The sequence below is a fragment of the Candoia aspera genome, chromosome 5, assembly GCF_035149785.1.
Source record: "Candoia aspera isolate rCanAsp1 chromosome 5, rCanAsp1.hap2, whole genome shotgun sequence".
NCBI classification, from domain to species: Eukaryota; Metazoa; Chordata; class Lepidosauria; order Squamata; family Boidae; genus Candoia; species Candoia aspera.
Window position 1 is genome coordinate 92,163,286 of NC_086157.1, and position 22,372 is coordinate 92,185,657.

At 38.2% G+C, this 22,372-nt stretch overlaps 1 protein-coding gene across 1 annotated transcript in view; it reads left to right on the forward strand.

Moving 5' to 3' along the window:
* STARD13 (StAR related lipid transfer domain containing 13) overlaps positions 1-22,372 on the forward strand; it is an 87,672-nt gene that overhangs the window by 31,101 nt on the left and 34,199 nt on the right. The window contains exons 2-4 of the mRNA XM_063305701.1: positions 15,618-15,689; positions 19,783-19,864; positions 21,474-21,537. Of these exons, the coding sequence (XP_063161771.1) occupies positions 15,618-15,689; positions 19,783-19,864; positions 21,474-21,537 (218 nt within the window). The remainder of the gene's footprint in view (positions 1-15,617; positions 15,690-19,782; positions 19,865-21,473; positions 21,538-22,372) is intronic.

Here is a 22,372-nt window from a genome sequence, read left to right on the forward strand (position 1 = left end):
GAAATAATAGCTGGCAGAGATAAGCAGAGAAAATGCTCAGTGGCAGAGTGAAACCATCTGTCAGATTATGAACACTACTCAATAAGCAGCAGAAGGAATACTGTAAAGAAGAAATTTTGTTTCTAGCGGAGCCTTAAGATATTTTTACACAAAGTAAGTCTGCTTCCTCCAGTATGTATTTGGTTATTACTATGGTAACTAACATTTGCTCTTCTGATTAGAGGGTTTTAACAGTTTTAAGTGAATGTGAGACATGCAACCAAGCTTATCCTGCAGTTGCTTATTTGAAAAATTTGCAAACTAGCTTTCAAAATGCTCATTTTTCATATTTTAGGGTGTTTTTTGTTGTTTTGTTTAAGAGTCACTTTCTCATCTGGATTTTACAATTTGTCAAATTGCCATTACAGATTAGTCCATTATATACTGTATGTAAATGGTCTACTGATGTCTGCTAGGTGTGTAAACAAAAGGAAGGAACTGTGTTTGTATTGCTAAGAAAAATTGTATTCTAGCTAGCCAGAGTAAGTTAAAATCAGGGATTATTCCCCCAACTCCTTTATTTATATCAGAAGAACTGGAAAGAAATTACTGATTCCAAAATACATCCTATTGTTCTTTTTATTTCCTGTATATTAATTGAGATTTTTAACTTTGGTATGTGTGGGAAAAGATAAATGTGTTTTTAATTTGGTCCTAGAATAATATTAGTGATCTGCATCCAACTTTAGGAAGAGTTTGTTTGTTTGTTTGTTTGTTCAATTTATATAGCTGCGCATCTCAAACCAGTGATTCTGGGCAGCTTACAATAATAAATTGCTATCTTTGGACTTGGGGAGGGAAGGATCTTGCTCTTCAACAAGGTTTTAAATTGATTGATGCTTATATTTTAATAGAAGTTGTAAGATGGAAATTGCATGAACTGAGTTCTAGTTTGTTCAGTAACTTCAGAAGGATATAAGTGATCCAGTTTCTAATGGCTTAGAGTAGAGATGTCAATAGGAAGCAGGAGGTGAGCTGTTTTGCTGTTGTTACTCTGTACAAGATCCTAGAAACTGAGTTGCTTGGCATCAGTCAGTTCTACTACTCTTTGAACAGCAATTGAACTTTTGCCATTGCAGTTTTAAGAGACTGTTTGCTCTTAGCCAGAAGTGGAAGCTTTAGCTGTTAACTCTTTAAATTATACACTTTCTCTCTGTCTCATTCTCTCTCTCTCACACACACATGCACACACAGGACATTATAACCCAATATGGATAACAAAACATTGTAGCATGTGTGGGAAAATGGCTTCCGTCCAACATCTGGAATCATTTATCTTCTGGTGGAGTTTGGAAGATGACTGGTTTATGCATTTTACAAAACTCCCTGCTGATTGATGTCATTAATTTAGGGGGATGGGAGTCTGTTCTTACCAATAGGGGAAGATGTAAATTAGGAAAGAGGCAACAACATGCTCTTGGTACTATTCAATTATCAATAGCAGAGGCAGAGTGGGTTGGATTCTGCCCAGGATTCTCGATGCCCTGTCCTTTTTAAAGTTTTTGGCACATGTATGTATTATTCCAGACAGTTATAGTTCTATCCAGTGGCTTAACTATAAAATATTATCTTTTCAGCTGTGGGAACTGGTGATTCAAAAGACCTAGATATGTTGTTTTATTTTTGTTACCATCATTTTTACTTAATGGGTTTCCTTACAATTAGGAAAGATCTTGCTGCCAAGAATGGTGGGGAAAGGGAATTACTGAATTGATGGAGTGTTTATGTAACATGTGTCCTTGCCATGCAAATGCTCATTCTCAGAGTATTTATTTATTTGTACAGTACCCTACATTAGGTCTCTGGTGACATTTTCAAGGCAGTTTACATGGGAATCTTCATTTTATCCCTATAACTCCAACAGTGCAAGATAGCATCTGCTAAGGTCTCTGGTGACATTTTCTTTCAATTGTAACTCTCTTGTGTTTTTCCATCACTTTTTCTATGTCCTTTTTTTTGCCCTAGGGAATCTATTAAGGAGGAAAAAATATAATGGTTCTGCATTTTTTTTAATAGTAGTGCCAGGAGTCCACCATCTTGAACTACCCCAAAATTTTACTTTCACTGTGCCAGGGTTTGGTGGGTAGGTTGCATCATAAAATATGGCTGCCACACTTATAACTACTGGGGACTAGGTGGTGTATCACACATGGGATTTATCGCTGCTAGGATTTGCATGGCATGTATAACAAAAACCACACCTTGGTATAATATGCAAGATCTTGACAGTCATTAAGGCAGACTGGTTATATTTCATGCAGGATAACCAGTTTAATGACTTTACCTCTGCATTACTGTCAATCTGCTCTTGTGATCATGGTTGCTTCAGGGTCTTTTGTTCCATTCTCATGGCCTCCTTCTTTGACTATTTGTCATCTGCTGTGGCTGAGGTTTGCTGTGCACTGACTATTTCCTCCATGCCTGAATTTGATGTCACTGGAATCAGTTTGAAGCATTTTACAGTGATGAATGCACAGGCACTGTGTGATGTATGTACGTACGTACGTATGCTTGCTAATTAAATTGACTGCTTGTATATTCAGAGGCAGAAAGATTAGGGTTTTTTTACTTTTAATTTTTAAAATAGCATTCAGTTTCATAGCAACTACACAACCTTGAAAGCTCTAAGGCACTTTGCATAAGTTTGTAAGGCAGAATTATAGGGGATAGTGAAATAATGGAACAATTGCAAAGATAAGAAAACAACCTCTCCCCCCAAACCCTGGTTATTCTTTCAAAAAATACTTTTAAATATGTTAGTCCTCCTAGCTATATTTTGGGGCTACATGAAAACAAATGTACAATTATAACAAATCTAAGGACCCCATAATTAGCTACAACTAGCTTACAAATTTTTAAATACCAAATCTGCTATCTGGAGCAGGACTAGCATTATGTTTTTTCTAGTATTTGAGGTTATTAATTGTTTCAACCTGCAGCACATGATAATTTTATGGTATATTTTGTCAGCCAAAGTACACACATAGTAGAAGATTCTACCAGTGTTTCTAGGATAAATCACACCAAATGCTGCAGACAGAGAAAAAGGAGACACTGTACAGGTAGTTCTCAGGTTACGGCTACTCATTCAGTGGCTGATCAAAGTTATGATGGTGCTGAATGAGTGGTGCTTAACGTCCGTTCCTTGAAGTCCCAGCTGTCACAGCACCCCCACAGTCACATGATCATGATTCAAGCACTTGGCAACTGGCTCAGACTTACAACGGTTGCAGTGTCCCACAGTCACATGATCACCATTTGCGACCTTCCCTTCTAGCTTCCCACAAGCAAAGGCAATGGCTCCCATAAATCACTCCTTGTCCTGGTTCCTGTTTCAATGTTCCTGTGAATATCGTAACCAGTTCCCATGCCATGCTGGTGCTGACACGTGTTACTGTTTGGGAGGGGGCTGCTCTTGGTGTTTGTACCAGGCACTGATGTAGAGACTTTGGAATGCCTATTTGAGTATCTTGCCTGTTCAAGGACACTTTCCCGAAGACCGGCAGGAACCGTTAGGAACACCTGCAGGCTGCAGGGAGTGGATTCTTACTGACTCTGGGGGGAGGGATTGGAACTGTCTAAGCTTTAATTGTTTGAAGGACCCGCACTTTTGCCGTTCTCAGATTTGCTCTTGAACTTGCATACTATCCAGTAATAAATCAGATATCCATAAGCTTCTTGTGTGAGTCTGGTTGGAAACCTGGGTAGGCGTTCATCACATTCCTGTTCCCATCGTTTTTCTCCTGAAGACCCCCACTACAGAGTACGAGACCCCAAGGAATTCATCCTCTGTAGCGCATGCACACCCATGTTCACTCTGGGCTGCAGCGCCCACCCCACCATCCGCCCACACTCCATAGCACTCACCCGTCCACTGGCCTGCTTGCAAGCCGCCTAAGAAAAGGCTTGTCTTGACTGGGAGTTGCAACTTCCTGCCAGCTTCCCCATTGACTTTGCTCTTTGGAAGCCAGCAGAAAGTCACAAGTTGCGGTCACGGGAAGTCCTCCCTTAATGACCCACGATCCTCACTTCACAACGGCAACCAGGACTGCCGGGATTACCATTGCTATGCAATGCAGTCAGGTGTTGTTGCACTTTATGACTGCTTAATGATGGAAATTCTGGTCCCAATTACCATAGTTAAGAGAGGACTATCTGTATGGGTATGCATATTTATTTCTGGTGAGAGGAACATGTTTAAGATGTGGATCCCCAGCATTCTAAATGATACAACAAAATGTGCACACATTATTCTTCTAAGAGAATAAGCAGGTGGAACTATAAGTATTAGACTGGGTATTTCTTGGGTATGTTGTTTATTTATTTATTTACACAACTTATATACTGATTCCACAAACTCTGAGTGATTCACATAAAAATATTAAATATCATTTAAAAATGAATTTAAAACAACAATTATCACTACAACTTCATTAAAAACAACAATGCCCATGGCAGCGACTCAGATCCCACCCCCCAAATCTTTACAGAATAAGAGCATTTTTTCCACCCTTCCAAACTGTAAAAATGAAGGGAAAGTCCAGATCGCAGGGACAGAGTATCTCAGAGTGACGGGAATGCCACCAAAACAACCTCATTCCGAGCTCAGGCCTCCAGCAAGGGAAAACATGTACCAGCCCTGGGCCCAACAACTGGGTAGAGTTGTTCCTCTGCTTTTAGAGCTTTCTGCCACCACCCATAAAGTTGTTTTTTGGGTCAGTGGATATCCATGTATTCTACCATAAGTGTATTTTGTGGCTGTTTTGATTTTTGTATTTTTCTCAGCTTGCTGTGATCTGATGAAAGTTATTCTGTAAGAAAACCTGAGATTTCTAGGATAGGAACATCCTTCCTAACCCTTTCCATTTAAGGCTGCACTGAATGAAGAATTGTGGACTATTCAGCATTGTGAATCACTTGCAGATTTTGGACAATTTCTAAATTTTCCCTTTTTCTGCTCTAATACCCACTTTCTTTCTCTTCCCTAGTGTCTATTCTTCCTAGACAATAGATTGTAGATTAGCCAATGTTTTTGCTTTAAGTGAGAAACAGTCCAGATTTTTGGACTGATATTCCTCTAACTTGCTTTTAATTCTGATGTCCGGTAGCCTTTGTTCTTTTCAGTTCCACCTTCAACTAGTTTCCTGAACAATGCTGTTAGCAATTAAGATGATCCCAAACTGGTTAATGTAGCAGAATTATTTCCTTTGAACTACAAAGAGAAACACTGTATTCATAAGATCAAAGCAAACTACTTTGCTACACTCTCCAAGTCCTGTGCAGCAAATAAGGACTTCATAATTGAGCTAAGCATATTAAAATTCAGGGTATTTTTACATGTGCAGAGTGCCTCAGTTAATATATGAAGCTCATACGCTAATTCTGTCTCACTTTTCTTTTAAACAAGAAACCCTAAGCATGAAACCCAAGGACTTTCAAAATAATTTTTCATATATGAAAACCTTGCTAATGTTTAAAAATTACATAGTTGCAGTTGCAGACTTACATATTTCTCAGTAGTTTATCTTGAGAGGCAAGTTTTCAATACTAACCATGACTGTTTCCAGTCCTTCCTTTGTCTGATTTTTTTTGTTCTGGAACTGGTCTGTAAAATAGGGGAAAAGGAACAGATACCATTTGTAATTATCTGAGCTGTGTTCCAGGCCAGGTAACTGAAAGATACTGTATGCTTTTCAACAGCTATACAAAACCACTGAGAAAAATCATCCATAGATTGGCAGTAGGTTCTAAGCTATATGCAGATGATACCAGCTCAATATCTTCTTTCCATCATGTTTTAGGCAAGACAGATGGTCTTGATCAGTGTTTGGAATCTGTGTTAATTGGATTGTGGTGAACAAGGGCTACCACATAATGATGTCTGAACAAAGTTCCATTTAAAATAAGTCTTCTCTTTTTCCTTCCCGCTAAACCATCCCACACATCCTATGTGCTTGGAGGCAGGAGTAGAGATAAGGATTTTGTTCAACTGGCCTTCGATACCATTGGATACCACTGGATAGCATTCAGACAGAAGAAATCCAGACAAAGTAGGGGTACTTTTGTTTAAGATCCTACTGATTCAGGGATAGAGTATCAGATAGTTTGGGATGGAATGCCACCTCTTTTGAAAAATCAAATTCTTCTGCTGATTTTTTTTAATAAGAATGGTTTCTGTGCTTTGGCTGTAAACTGTATTTTTGGGGTGCATCAGTTGGTATGGCAGCAACTGCCTTAAAACCTAACTAGAAACTTCAGTTAATGCAGAATGTTGCTACCCAAATTTTGATTGAGACAAATGATGCCTCTATTATATCTTTTGTACTGACAGTTGGTTTCTAGGTGAGATTCATGTTGTTGGTTATTACCTTTAAAGCTTGCAGCCATGATTCTTAAGGGAACATCTCTTTTGCTGTTATATGCCTTCCCTTTAAGATAGGAATATGCAACCTTTCTCTGGCAAGATGCTGCACTTTGCCTTTTGAGTGATGTTCAGGGACCTCATTGTGGATGTGGGTATGGGCAGGACAAAGAAATGGATAGACCCAACATACAAGCTATTTTTTAATTTGTAATTAAATTAATTCAAGTTATATTACTTAAATATGGATAACGGTTATTCTCTGTATAATTTTTGGAGTTACCCCTGTGCACCTTTGTTTTCAAATCAACTGTTACATCCCTTTTATGAGTGCCATCTACATATGATTAGTGATAATATACAAAAGAGAACCTAGAGTTTGGATAACCCTGATAACATTAAAAAGCTTTCTCCTTATCTTTGTTATACTGACAGTTGAAAACTGTAACTCTGTTTGGTTTGGTTACTGATTAATTTAATGTATTGCTTTTGCACATGTATTGTCTCTGATGTTGTCTTTAGTTTGATAATTGCATTTCAAAGGGTGGATTATTATATTTATATATTTTATATTTTGTAAGCTACTTTAAGAAGGGGAAAGTATTCCTTAGTATAAAAAGTAAATGGGTATGGAATGAAGAGGAGTAACAACCCAAGGAAAACATTTAAGTGAAGCAACACTTCTATAAATAGCATAACTGTGTGCATGTGAATTTGTATGTGTGTACAGATGTGCACTTGTATGTGTGTGTGTGTACATACACCCAGAATTAAATGTAACAGTTGTGTATTTTTAACAACATTGTGCTGAACTGCCAAAACTGTAGGCAAGGCACAACACCCACATTCATTCCATTGTATGCCATGGATGTGGAATTATGTACCTCCCGTGAGAAATGTTTGGTATTTGGTGTTTACTTTTATGGATACCATTAAGGTAAAGATTGCATATAGCAACACTGAGGGAGACAAATATTCTGTTACAGAGACTGTGGTTCTAGCAAGCTGTTTATCATGCCCATTTCAAGGACTATAATTTGACAAATCAACAACTGGTTCCCCTATTTAGAAAGCTTTGCAAAAATTATCCCTTCACATCTAGACAAGTCCTTATGGACTTTATTGAGCAAGTATGATGTGATGGCACCTTCTTAGTCTTTAAAAGGATCGTCTTTTCTATAGGCTCTCCACAAGATAGGCACTCATGGTCCTCATAACCATCTGCTGTGTTATTTTTTCATTATGTTTCAACTTTTGGGGTCTGCAAAAGCCTTTTCCTTTTCAAGTCTGCAGATTTTTTATCCTCACTTTGGCCAGTGCAGGCAACTACAGTTCTTAACATGTGATTTTTAATCTGACCTTCTTTTCCAACCATATGCGTAGAAGGATTTGGGACCCTTAATGAAATCAACAAGTGGCATCTTTTTGGCTTAATCTGTCCTAAAATCCTACTCTTCACCAATTTAGTATTTTGAATTTGCCATATGGCAAAGTCAGATTTTTAATTCAATGAATTGTTTGTTTATATAATTTAGTGATAAAAACTTAGATATATTTACTAGTGAGGTACTTATGAAGAGAGGAAAAGACAAGAGAAGGACCGGAAGAATCTTGACTTTGGGATGAATAGGGAGGAGAATCAGAATTGGAAACCAACATTCATTAGATGATGATGTTGATCAGATTATTATCTCACATTGTATGTGTGTGTCTGACTGTCAACTTAAGGCAGTGAATGTATCTAATACTCCTGCTTCCTGTTTTGCCCACAAAAAACAACTCTGTGTGGTGGGTTGGGCTGAGAGAGAGTGACTGATCCATGCCATTGTTTGCAGATGATTGCAAAAGCTTTTTGTTTAGTGTACACTTGGGAGGCTGAGGAAATGAGAGATTGAATTGTACTTTTGAACATTCAATGATTCTCTAAACTGGGTCTTCTACTTATAGGACCCTCCATCATATAATCCCTGCAATTTGTAATCAAACCTGCATAAGCAGTATCTGTATTATTTTTAAGCTGCTTACTATATATTTTTAAATACGGTGGGATCTTTTTGCTTTCTTACATCAGCTACTGTACATTTCATTACTTGCCAGTTTACAATTGTGCCAGGATTATGCCAAACTCAAGCATGAATCAACGCCTTTATCTAAAAGGGGAGCATTTCAAATCAGAAATAGCATTCCATGTTAAGTAACTGTTGCAGTGATCTCAGCAGATACTTCTAGTACAGAATGCAGAACCTGCAACTCATCAGCTACATGTGGTTCCTCAAATCTTGCAATAAGTGCAATTCAAGCACTTATTGTTGCCAAATGTCATTAGCCTGCTAACGTGCTATCAATTTGCAGCAGCAACCACTGAAAAAGAGCCCATAGCTACACCAAAGTCTTTGTGGAGTTCAGGAGCGACTGAAACAGTCACTATCAGAAGCCATATGAAAGAATTTATCTTCATGACTAGAGAGATCAAACTTTTAGTAGGAGGCTGTTCTACAAGGTGAGGCCAGCATAGGAAAACGTTGCTTCAAGCCCCTGTCCTCTTACTTTCCACACAAGGGAACTCGCAAGTGCTTCAAATTGTATCCAGAAAGCTCCCTGAAGCCAATGTAGCACCTGGAGTACAGGTACCATACAGCTGTAGCAGTTCTTTTATCAGCCAACCTGTGGGCTTCTGCATTTTGCACAGTTTTTGGATATTCTTCAAAGTCAGCTCCATCTAAAGCCTCATTACAGTAGTCTATTCTTGTTGTGATGAAGACCTAAGTCAACACTGCCAGGGCTTCCAGGTAGCACCATAACTGTTGTACTACCCAAAGCTGGGCAAAGGCTCCCTTGGCCAGGGCCTACACCTGCAAATCCAGCATAGCCATGAGCCCAGAAAGCATGCACACCACAGACCTGCCCCTTCATGGGAATGGCACACATCCACAATTAAAACCAAAGTGAGAGACAGCTAGATAGGTTCTAGACAAATTCAACTTTAGCCTGTTTTGTTCCATCCAGATCCCTCTAGACACAGGGTCAAAACTTCCACAGCATTTCCGGTCCATACTGGTGTGGAAATGTAGAATGGAGATTACTAATGATACCTCATCCTGAACCAACAGATGGCTTCTCCCAATAGTTTTATGTAAATATGAAACTGTAGGGGTGAGAAGACTGAACCTCATGGCACTCCACATGAGAGCATCCATACCATTCCACAAGGGAGGATCAGTGATAATCTTATTTAATAGTAAAAATATAAAATATTATTCAAATGTAATACTGTTCCTAAAGTGACTAGCATTTTCTCTTAAAACAGCTATATGGTGTTTAAGGTACCTAATTTTAAAATTCTAGGGGAGCAAGGCTAGAATTTTTGGATGACTATTCCTAGTCTGCTGCCTACTAAACGTATTGGGGACCACATGTCCCCAAATTCCTGCTAGGAATTTTGGGAGTTGCAGCCTCAACATATTTGGAAGATGCCATGTTAGGGTAGAACAGGCAGTGTCATCACTGGCAATTTTAATTCACTTTATTTTGTGAAGCTGTCTGCTATAATACTGGCCACAAGAAGAAAAAATTATTGTATTTGGCCCTCATCCCAAAGAGTAGTTTAGATACTGTTTTTGAAAAATTTCAACATCTTGTTTGAGTAGTCATTCCAGGAATCCTGTTGGAAAATATGGAGAGCATTTTTCTAGAAAGGATACCAATACTGTTGCTCATAAATGAAGAAGATGACCTGTCTATAGCCTGTTCAGCTTTCTATGCCCTCTCCTCTAGCTCCATTACAATTGTTTTAATAACCTTGCCACATATCACTTTCTGGGAATTAACAGCCATTTGAAGGTTAATGGTCTGAGGCTGTACCTCCAGCTGTCATCTCCTCCAAGTTGCTCATTAATCCTTAGATACACAAAGGGCTACAGACAGAATTTCTTAGTTCATCAGCTTGTTTCAATAGTCATATTCCATTTCATAGCATCTGGACAAATTTACTGGAGTCATCTTGTTCCTTTCCCACTACTGCTGTTAAAAAGGTCCACATGTTTGGAATTGTTCGTTTTTCTTTTTCCTACCAGGAATGAATTTTGAACAGACAAGTTATCATTAAGTGCTTGTTTTAAACCAAGGATATATAGCATAACTTGTATGACTGATCAGACTGAATGCAGGTTAGTAGCTGGCAGCCAGGACAGGCAAGAAGTCCATATTCTGGTAGGTAAACTACAGAGCAAGAGTTTAACTCTATCTATCTATCTATCTATCTATCTATCTATCTATCTATCCATTCATCTATCTATATCTATCATCTATCTATCTATCTGTTAAAGAATGCTCTCAGGGCAAATAATGGTTTGACCTTCATAGATTTAGTGTGTATTATTTCAGATTAACTTTCTGCAGAGAGGAAGAAGCATAGGTGGTTTTACTATAATCTTACTGTTTCCAAATAAAATTGGTGCCTAGTGGAAGTTTTGGTCCATGCAGACACCAGGAATCTTGTTGTCCGAACAAAGCCTTTGATCCTCTGGGTTTAAAGGGGATCAAAACATAAGTAGCAGAAGAAAATGAAATTATCTTAAATTGCTGAATTTTCCATTTTCTCCATATATGTGAATCTAAAAAGTGATTTTACATATGTTATATAAGCTTATGTACCATGAAGGGGAAGTGATACATATTTTGTGTGAATATTCTTTATATTCCATTTTTACCCAATCTTTCACTGTATCTTCATGTATTAACGCAATGACTTGTTCCAGTTGCAATGGTTTGCAATAATAAGTCAAATTTGGGATGCCCAACATCTCCTTTCCAATACAAAGCTGTCTTCTTTAATCTAGAACATTTTCTACTTGTATTAAAGGTATTTATCATGTTTTGTCCATTTTGTTGTGGTGATATTTATAAATGTCTGAATGCAGATGTTATTTTGATAATATTTCATTTTTATTCCTAAAATCCTTCTCAAACAAGAATGGTTACATTTATTCATTCTTGAATATCTTTTTAAAATTATTTTTAAAGGTTGGAATTTAATTTTAATAATTTGCTACACTTTGAATGAATTATAACTTTTAAATATTTCAAACTTTTATGGCATATAATAACACATGTCTATTTCTGTAACTTCTTTTGAGATCCTTATTTAAATTTGAAGTTCTGATTTCTTAACATTAATTTGCAACCTAAGCCCTAATGCAAGTCTTTCTTTCAAAAAACTATCCTTCATATTAAAATTGCTAATTTAATATTATTTGGTGGAAAGCATAATGTGATTCATCAGTGACTAAGATATCAAATTGGTATCTTTTGTTTACTTCTGCTTTATTAAGTTATAGGATATCCTAGGAATTAATTAAGATATTCTGATACATATCTGTAAGATATACAATAGATCTCTCTCTCTCTCTCTCTCTCTCTCACACACACACACACACACACACACAAACACATACACACAGACCCAAACATACACACCAGCTCAGAACTGTGAGATATGTTAGGATTTGCAACACTAATCTACAGTTTGGCTTCTTTAGAAAATGATTACTGGAAATTGAACAATTTTTTGGCAATAAAAGGCTTACCTACAGTATAAACTTCATAGAACTAACACTGCAGCAGATTCTGATTTCCCATCTGATTTCTAGGGGAGCCCGATGTGCCTTGGGATTTATTATAACAATCTCTGCCTCCTTTTCAGACCCAGTTGTAGCCCAGACTAATTTCCCATTATGTACCAAAGTCTTCTCTTCTCTATTGAGAAACAAATTCATGGAAGTTGAACCATCTTTGTCTATCTCCTATGATAGTCTTCTCCAAATAGGTCCCTTCAGGTGTATTAAGACTAAAGTTTCCAGAATTCCTAGCTATCAAGCCAAAGCTTGGCTGGAAATTTTGGAGTTTCATCCAAGCAAGGAGGAAGGGTGACTGGCCGGACTTCTTTGGGTACTCTGATTCTCAGTGGGACACATTACCAGAATGCTAGTGGCTGTCAGGTTTTAAGAGTTATGACATAGCTCTTAAAACCTGTTCTACTTTATCAGTATCCCATTATGTTTATTATTTATTTATTCTTGTTGGTTTACTATTTATTTTAGTAATAGTAAGACTCATAAAACCTAGAACTGGAATTTTAGTTGGGAAATCAGCTTATCAAGATATATCTAAGGGATATAAAAAGTAAGCATAGCAATGAATAAAATGCCAAAACCCATTATTGGGTAAGAGAATGTAGAATTCTGAGATTGCAACTTATGGGCAGGTAGGTGAGTTTAGAAAAACAGAGGGCAGGAGAAATCTGGCTGATTTTAGAGCCATTACAGATATAGATCAAAATCATACATGTCATTTTGTGTCATTTGGGTTGGTCCTAATAAAGCTACTGCCCAACTGTAGATTTCAAATAATCCAATTAAAATTATTTAAGCTTAAGGAAGTTTTTAAAAAGAATAATTTAAATGAAAAGTCTTCTCAGTTGGGAGGCCTTCATTTGATTTACTGTTACCTGGAGTGCTACAACCCATTCTCTCTCTTTAGGGAAGAAAATTCAAGGGAATTATTTTGCTATATTTCTCCTCCACCCCATACATATACATAGACCTGCCCTCTGGAATAAGCCCCCCCACCCCCAGCTCTGGACAGCTCATACTCTGATCATGTTCCAGAAGACCTTAGACCTTGCTTTGGAAGTTTCATACCATCTAATCATCATATAAGGTTCAGTACTAAGCTATCATTGTATAGCAAGATGTGAATCATTTTAATACGTTGAGTGAAATGTATTTTACATTTTGTGTAAAAGTCTTATTAACAAGGTTCAGTAGAGCATCTGTAATAGAACATACTAAGCTTGTATAACATTTACATTTTAACCACTCAGATATTTGTACATTATCTAGCTAGTTAGCTGTCCACGACTACATACTAATTATCATCTTACAGCATTTCTGAAATATTCACGGAGAAAGTCTAATGAACTGAGCCTGAGTTGTCTATGGAATCTAAACTATTGTACTATTCCATGTTGAATCTGTTTTAGAAAAAGCAAAGATTCCTTCACATAACTTTAGAGCTAGTCAATGGTGAGAGCCATTCTTTTCAATCACATTTAGGTGCTGAAAAGCTTTACGTTCTTTTGAAAGAGTAACATTGCATCAGGTCTAAAAAGATGGTATTGACTTCATAGCCTTTAAGATTCAGTGCACAGAACTGTGATAAAGCTACTCTTTCTTCATTCTTTGTTAGAAGGGACTATTTAAACGTTAGATTGACAGCACTGTGGGCATTCTTTATCACACTGCCTGTTCTTCAGCAGTGCAAGGATGGATGTAGTCACAATTAATTGAGCTACTGATTCTTATTTGTGCACATGACTATAGCTTCACTTTCATGTACATACCATACTAGCACTCTTTTATTGCTCTGACTGGAATTAGACAGGATAGTATATTTTTGCTATAAAAATTAATGTGTAGAAATTTATACACATCTTCACCTGCTCTAGATAATAAATCTTATGATCAAGCAGTTGCTCATGTGGGAAAGATTTATATAACTAAGTCTTCTTGTGAGGCATGCATGAGTAAGTTGAAGAACATGTAGATATCTGAGCTTATCTCATCAAAAGCAGAGAGAAGTAAAACAAATTTCCATATTTCAAGTATATTTTCATGTCAAAACAAGGATCATAAAAGGAAATATTCTATGAATATGCTTGCTGGGAGTTGTAAAAGTATTATCAATTCATTCTCTAACTCCACACAGAACATGGATGTAGCACTTCTTAACTTTCTGATAAATAAATAGTGACAATACCTGATCATAGATATTGACAACATCTTTTAGTGAAGGAATAATGAATGACATGTTATTGCCCAAAGCAAATTGAACCTATGACTGGTCACTAATAGAGATGAATGTATCTCTCCATTTTAGTTTTACCAGTTTCCCATTTTTTCTGGTCCTTAGTTATTTTCAGTTTCGGTTTCTCACCTCTTTTAAAAGCACAATAATTGCAATGCATTATTTTATTTCTCACAGTGTTTCTCACTTTATACATATTTTTGGTAAAATAATTTTCTTTTAGAATATGCACTCTAGCAATCTATTTTTTGCATGTATCCAGTGATACATGCACTTTCCCTAATGTATAACTACCATTTCCTGCATACTTTGCTTTCGATCTTCCATTCCCTCCCTCCCAAGCACGCCTGCAACTAGGTCCTATGTCACCCAGGGCAAACATGGATTCCGCGCCCATCTTGGTGCCCTCAGCACTCATTTTGGCACCCCACCCACACGGCGCCCGAGGCACATGCCCCGGTTGCTCCCCCTAGTTGCGGCCCTGGCCCCAAGACTACCAAATGCCTTAGCAAACCTCTGGTAACAGGTCTATTTGGACTCAGTAACTTGGCAAGCACCTCCTCCATCTCACTTATCCACTGTGTGTGTACATAACTGCCACCTTAATACGCAATCTGTTCCTGTTTGAGCAACGTTTATATGTCATAGTTTGACTGGGTTCTTTTGGAACTGGAGATGTATTTTGGTTTACAAGGATGGCAAGCCGCATCTTCCTCCTCAAATTCTTTCTTCCGTTCTAATTCTCCCATCCAGTCTACCTTCCTCCTTTTTCAGCTTCTGCACAAGCTGTTTGAAAGTTCTGTCCTGACTTTCTAGTTTTCTTTCCCATTTCCTTCGCTCCTGCTCAAACTCCTCACAGGAATCACTTGTGACCCTCTCCCATTGTTGCCTCTCCCTTTGAGATGCTACCATTTCAGAATCAGCATTCTGGATTTTGCATTCCTGCCAGAACAGGAAGCATAAGATTAGACACAGCTATTTTTAATCACATGATATTAAATACTCTGAGAGTGATACCCTCCATAAAAATGCTGTTTATGATCAGAATACTGTCACGTGGATTTGGGCTGTGTACCCCAGGGAAGTTGTATGATTTCATTTAGTATTTCCACTGCTCCCCTTGGGTTGCTGAAATTGTGCACGACACCTGGTCTGATGTAAATCAGATATGAATTTTAAATGAAAATATGCAAATGCAGAGATCCAAAGTGCTTGTTTTGTTTTATAAAACTGGGATAAGGTCCACAGAAGTTGCTTGCCTTGTTGGAATAATTTTCTGAACAATTTGCTAAAATGCCAAAGTTATAAAACTGAACATTAATATATTGTTTGGTGTGTGTTTTTTCCTTCCCAGAACGTGAAGCTAAAGAATCCTGTGCTTGGTTGCGGGCTGCTGGATTTCCCCAGTATGCACAACTCTATGAAGGTGTGTTTTAGAGATCCATATTTAATCTATAATCTAGTTATAGAAAAGAGTGCTGTGTTTGTTTTAATGCTATATTGTTGAATGCAGAAATCTCGCACCTTCCAAACAACCCAGAACAAAATTTGGTAGACCTCATCAACAGGAACACTAATCTTGGATTAACTATAAAATCACACTGAATTAAAGAATTAAATCTGCAGTTGAAGATATTCTTGGACTCAGTGTTAGGTACATTTAGGAGTTGTACCTAAACAAAAGTGGAACATTTTTTTTCCAATGGATTCTTTGTTGTTGTTTATTCGTTTAGTCGCTTCCGACTCTTCGTGACTTCATGGACCAGCCCACGCCAGAGCTTCCTGTCGGTCGTCAACACCCCCAGCTCCCCCAGGGACAAGTCCGTCACCTCTAGAACATTATCCATCCATCTTGCCCTTGGTCGGCCCCTCTTCCTTTTGCCTTCCACTCTCCCTAGCATCAGCATCTTCTCCAGGGTGTCCTGTCTTCTCATTATGTGGCCAAAGTATTTCAGTTTTGCCTTTAATATCATTCCCTCAAGTGAGCAGTCTGGCTTTATTTCCTGGAGATGGACTGGTTTGATCTTCTTGCAGTCCAAGGCACTCTCAGAATTTTCCTCCAACACCACAGTTCAAAAGCATCGGTCTTCCTTCGCTCAGCCTTCCTTATGGTCCAGCTCTCGCAGCCATATGTTACTACGGGGAACACCATTGCTTTAACTATGCGGGCCTTTGTTGTCAGTGTGATGTCTCTGCTCTTAACTATTTTATCGAGATTTGTCATTGCTCTTCTTCCAAGGATTAAGCGTCTTCTGATTTCCTGACTGCAGTCAGCATCTGCAGTAATCTTTGCACCTAGGAATACAATGTTTTTCACTGCTTCTACATTTTCTCCCTCTATTTGCCAGTTATCAATCAAGCTGGTTGCCATAATCTTGGTTTTTTTGAGGTTTAGCTGCAAGCCAGCTTTTGCACTTTCTTCTTTCACCTTCATCATAAGGCTCCTCAGTTCCTCTTCACTTTCAGCCATCAAAGTGGTATCATCTGCATATCTGAGATTGTTAATGTTTCTTCCAGAGATTTTAACTCCAGCCTTGGATTCCTCAAGCCCAGCATGTCGCATGATGTGTTCTGCATACAAGTTGAATAGGTAGGGTGAGAGTATACAGCCCTGCCGTACTCCTTTCCCAATCTTAAACCAGTCCGTTGTTCCGTGGTCTGTTCTTACTGTTGCTGCTTAGTCGTTATACAAATTCTTCAGGAGGCAGACAAGATGACTTGGTATCCCCATACCACTAAAAATTTGCCACAATTTGTTATGGTCCACACAGTCAAAGGCTTTAGAATAGTCAATAAAACAGAAATAGATGTTTTTCTGAAACTCCCTGGCTTTTTCCATTATCCAGCGGATATTGGCAATTTGGTCTCTAGTTCCTCTGCCTTTTCTAAACCCAGCTTGTACATCTGGCAATTCTCGCTCCATGAACTGCTGAAGTCTACCTTGCAGGATCTTGAGCATTACCTTACTGGGATGTGAAATGAGTGCCACTGTTCGATAGTTTGAACATTCTTTAGTGTTTCCCTTTTTTGGTATGGGGATATAAGTTGATTTTTTCCAATCTGATGGCCATTCTTGTGTTTTCCAAATTTGCTGGCATATGGCATGCATTACCTTGACTGCATCATCTTGCAAGATTTTGAACAGTTCAGCTGGGATGCCGTCGTCTCCTGTTGCCTTGTTATTAGCAATGCTTCTTAAGGCCCATTCAACCTCACTCTTCAGGATGTCTGGCTCTAGCTCACCGACCACACCGTCAAAGCTATCCCCGATATTGTTATCCTTCCTGTACAGGTCTTCTGTATATTCTTGCCACCTTTTCTTGATCTCTTCTTCTGTTAGGTCCTTGCCATCTTTGTTTTTGATCATACCCATTTTTGCCTGGAATTTACCTCCAATGTTTCTAATTTTCTGGAAGAGGTCTCTTGTCCTTCCTATTCTATTGTCTTCTTCCACTTCCGCACATTGCTTGTTTAAAAATAATTCCTTATCTCTTCTGGCTAACCTCTGGAATTTTGCATTTAATTGGGCATATCTCCCCCTATCACTGTTGCCTTTTGCTTTCCTTCTTTCTTGGGCTACTTCTAGTGTCTCAGCAGACAGCCATTTTGCCTTCTTGGTTTTCTCTTTCTTTGGGATGTATTTTGTTGCCGCCTCCTGAACAATGCTGCCAACTTCTGTCCATAGTTCTTCCGGGACCCTATCTACTAAGTCCAGTCCCTTAAATCTATTCTTCACCTCCACTGCATATTCCTTAGGAATATTAGTGAGCTCATATCTAGCTGATCTGTGGGTCTTCCCTAATCTCTTAATCTGATCCTAAATTGTGCAAGAAGTAGTTCGTGATCTGAACTACAGTCAGCTCCAGGCCTTGTTTTTACCGACTGTACAGATGTCCGCTACCTTTGGCTGCAAAGGATGTAATCAATCTGATTTCGGTGTTGTCCATCTGGTGAAGTCCATGTATAAAGCCGTCTCTTAGGTTGTTGGAAGAGAGTGTTTGTTATGCAGAGTGAATTGTCTTGGCAAAATTCTATCAGCCTATGTCCTGCTTCATTTTGTTCTCCCAGGCCATACTTACCTGTAATTCGAGGTGTCATTTGACTGCCCACCTTAGCATTCCAGTCTCCTGTGATGAAAATAACATCTTTTTTAGGCGTGTTGTCCAGTAGGTGCTGCAGATCCTCATAGAACCGCTCTACTTCAGCTTCTTCAGCATTTGTGGTTGGAGCGTATATTTGGATCACTGTGATGTTAGATGGCTTGCCCTGAATTTGAATTGAGATCATTCTGTCGTTTTTTGGGTTGTATCTAAGCACTGCTTTAGCCACTTGACTATTAATTATGAAGGCTACTCCATTTCTTCTGTGGTCCTCTTGTCCACAGTAGTAGATCTGGTGGTCATTTGATGTGAAGTGGCCCATTCCAGTCCATTTCAGTTCACTGACGCCCAGAATGTCTATCTTTAATCTTGACATCTCACCAATAACCACATCCAATTTGCCCTGGCTCATAGATCTTACATTCCAGGTTCCAATGGTGTGTTGATCCTTAGAACATCGGATTCGCCGTTCACCACCAGCACCGTCAGCCGCTAGCCGTCCTTTCGGCTTTGAGCTAGCTGCGTCATCACATCTGGGGCTAGTTGAGCTCATCCTCTGTTCCTCCCCAGTAGCATTTTGACCATCTTCCGACCTGGGGGTCTCATCTTCCGATGGTATACCGACATATCTCTGGTTGTACTGATCCATTTAGTTTTCACGGCAAGAATACTGGGGTGGGTTGCCATTACCTTCCCCAGGGATCGCATTTAGTCTGACCTCTCTGTCATGACCTTCCCGTCTTGGGTGGCCCTTCACGGTTTAGCTCATGGCATCATTGAGGTGCTCAAGCTCCAGCACCACGACAAGGTAACGAAAAGGAGAATCCAAAAGGAGTCTACCAGTTTTGCTGGCACTGTCAGAAAATTTAGGTTTTGGCCTGGCTCTACCCACAACTTTTTGGAGAATGACCACCAGTATGCCTTTTAAAGGCCAAATGTTATGTGCTCAAGTTATTTTATTAGCAAGTATTTCATATAATGTCACTGTGCAATTCACATGGTGTGCGTTTTGTGAAAGACAATGCTACATAAAAGTGATGTGGTGAATGTAGGAATAGTAAAAGAACATTCTGCTGGAGTAATGTAGCCTATCTTAACTCCTTTCCTTCAAATACGTTGAACTTTTACTTTCTATAGTCATCAGCCAAAGGGATGGAGAGTAGAAAGTTGGGGAAGAAATATCTGGTAATAAATAACTGCTATTTTATACTGCTGATCAGAATGTTACTATTTACTGATCAATAAAAGGTTGAAAAATGAATCTTCTAATGCAGTATTATGTTCAGAAGACAATATGTTAACATCATTTCAATGAATAAATTTTAACATTTATTTTGCATATGTTGTCCAAAAATATATTCAATATCTCTCAGAATGAAGTGTTTGCTGCTCTGCAAATAAGTGCTTCTTCTCTTGTAGATTACCAGTTCCCTATTGATATTGCTGCTGTGAAGAAAGATCATGATTTTCTTGACAAGGACCTTGTAGAAACTCTTTGTAGGTAATGTGCTTCTCTATTTCACACTATTATTTTAATATACTTTGTAAATGTTACAGCATTTCACACAAGAGGATTTTGCAGATTTTAGGCAATTTTAGATTTTGTGTTATTTGCTAACCCTCCCTGCCTAGTTTATCCCTATGAATGATGGAGGAGACTAACTACACTTGTAACATTAATTAGTGATGATGTTGTAATTTTTTTAAAAAAATTAAATACCTGTCTCAGTGCCCCCTCCATTTGTTATCAAGATCAGAACATGCGGGAAGAAGTAGTTGAAGGTCTCCTATTCAGGTGCAGTATCTGTCAGATTCGCCAGAAAAAAGTATTCCTGGGAGTAAGGCCTCCCATTAGAACTAATTAGTTTTGATTTTCCTTATCTTTATTGCTGCAGTATAGTCAGGATTCATGATGATAGTGGTTCAAAATGGAGTTTAAACTTCCTCCAGTGTGGTGCTGCATTGAAAACATAGTATTTCTTTCTTCACTAGTAATTCTTGCATCAGGGAGCAAAATTGTTAGTCATTCCGTCACCAGTGTCACTTCTCTGCTGGAAATCATGAGTTTCCTCCATCCACAGTTGTAGCAGCTCAGCTGACAGCTGGTTCCCAAAGCTAGGCCTCAAGCACAGTTTTGGTTAAAGTTTATATTTTCTGTGCATACAAAGGCATGTTGTCCCCTACAAGTCTTTTAAAATGTTCTAAATTGTAAAATATTCTGACATGAGTACTAATGAGTATTACTGTGGTTTCCTTGTACATGACCCGTCTGTTTAGAGATGATGGAGAATGGCCTTTCTGTGTCCCTTCATAGGAAGAGTTTGGTAGATTTTGGGATGGAATTGCAAGACGTTTTAACCATTATTGTTCAAATAATTAGTGTTCTTTAATTACTGTCGATCTTTAGGTTTTACTGCAATCAAAGCAGTAAAGCACAAATATTCAGGCTTATCATGGAAGATATTTAGATATTTTTGTGACTTTATTTTGATATATCATTAAAGTTGTTCTATTGGAGCCTAGTGACAAAGGAGTGGGGGTCAGCAGTAGCCCCCTCATCTGGAACAGTCTGGCTCCAAGGACAGCCACTTTTCTTTGGTCATTCAGGAAGACAGTTAACACAATCCTTTTCCAAAAATTCTTTAAGTGCCAATTAACTTGAGACAGACACTTGGAAGGGTTGGTGATCCATGGCTCAGATGGTGGTGTTCTTTTTATGGTTTTAACTGCATGTTTTTCTATTTCTATAGTTATCAGCTGCTATATGAATGAAATCGCATATACATTTATGCAAATAAATAACTGTATTACTAATGAAATTATTTTTATTTTGTGTTTTTAAATTCAGGTAGAGATCTTGATAGAGAAGATGACATTTGTGCTTAAATTTTATGTGGAAGTCTATTTCTAGTTATAATAACAAATACCCATTTTTCAAACCATCAAACTAATTGCTAGGTTCTATGGGCTTCAAGATAGTCTAGATTCCTACACCAGTCTTATTCATAGGAATTAACTGTGCATGTTGCATACAAATAAAAGAAGGAACTAAGTTTGATATTATGAAGAGCCAGTCAGTAAATTCAGTATGATTCTTGCTTTATTTTTAGACGACTGAACACGCTGAATAAATGTGCCTCAATGAAACTTGATCTGAACTTCCAGAGGAAAAAGGCAAGTACATGTGAATTCAGAAATGTTTTTTTTCTTTATGTAAGTGAAAGTATTTAAAATCTCCTGAAATCAGAGCCAGAGATGATGTTGTATCCAGCTGTTGAACTTCAAATACCATTGTTATCTCACTGCAATTTGTGCATCATTTGTAAAGTCCAACTGTATAGTAGATAGCCTCTGTTGATAAGGAAATGGAAAGAAACAGAATTCCCAGATGCAGTGTATACAAGGAATGAGTGATGACTTTAGTGATAACTATCACTGTGTTTTTGAAGATGGCCTATTATGAAATAAGGTTCATAACTTATCAATATGTTTTTCCTAATGCATCCTGGAATGTTAGTTTCTGATTTGCTTATACTATCCTTCTCCAAGATAAATCTCAGATGGAAAGCCATCACCCAGATTGTGACCAGCCTCCTCCTGTGGAGGACGGCTTTCTACTCCTCCTTTCTGCTCCTCCTGCTCAGTAAGGATCTGAGGGCTTGAACACATTGCATAGTAGCAAATGAAAGAGACTGCATTGTAAGAGAAAACAATTTCCAGGGGTCTTTGGTAGGGAAGCCTGGTTTGCTAACTAGGTAGTCTGAGTATGACAGGACAATATGATTCCCTACCAGAATGATTCCCTACCAGATGAAAAGCAACCAGATAAAAAAAAGTTTACTGTTGTTGCTTTTTGTTTTATTTTCTTTCATTTGTGCTGACGAATTAAAAAAAGTTTGCCATGTTCACAGCTCATTGTATAACACAGGCATTATCTAAGGCTTAAGGGGTTTCAAGAAGGAATGGAAAAAATGCTGCTTGATATGAAAACTTTTGTAAGGGAGCCAAT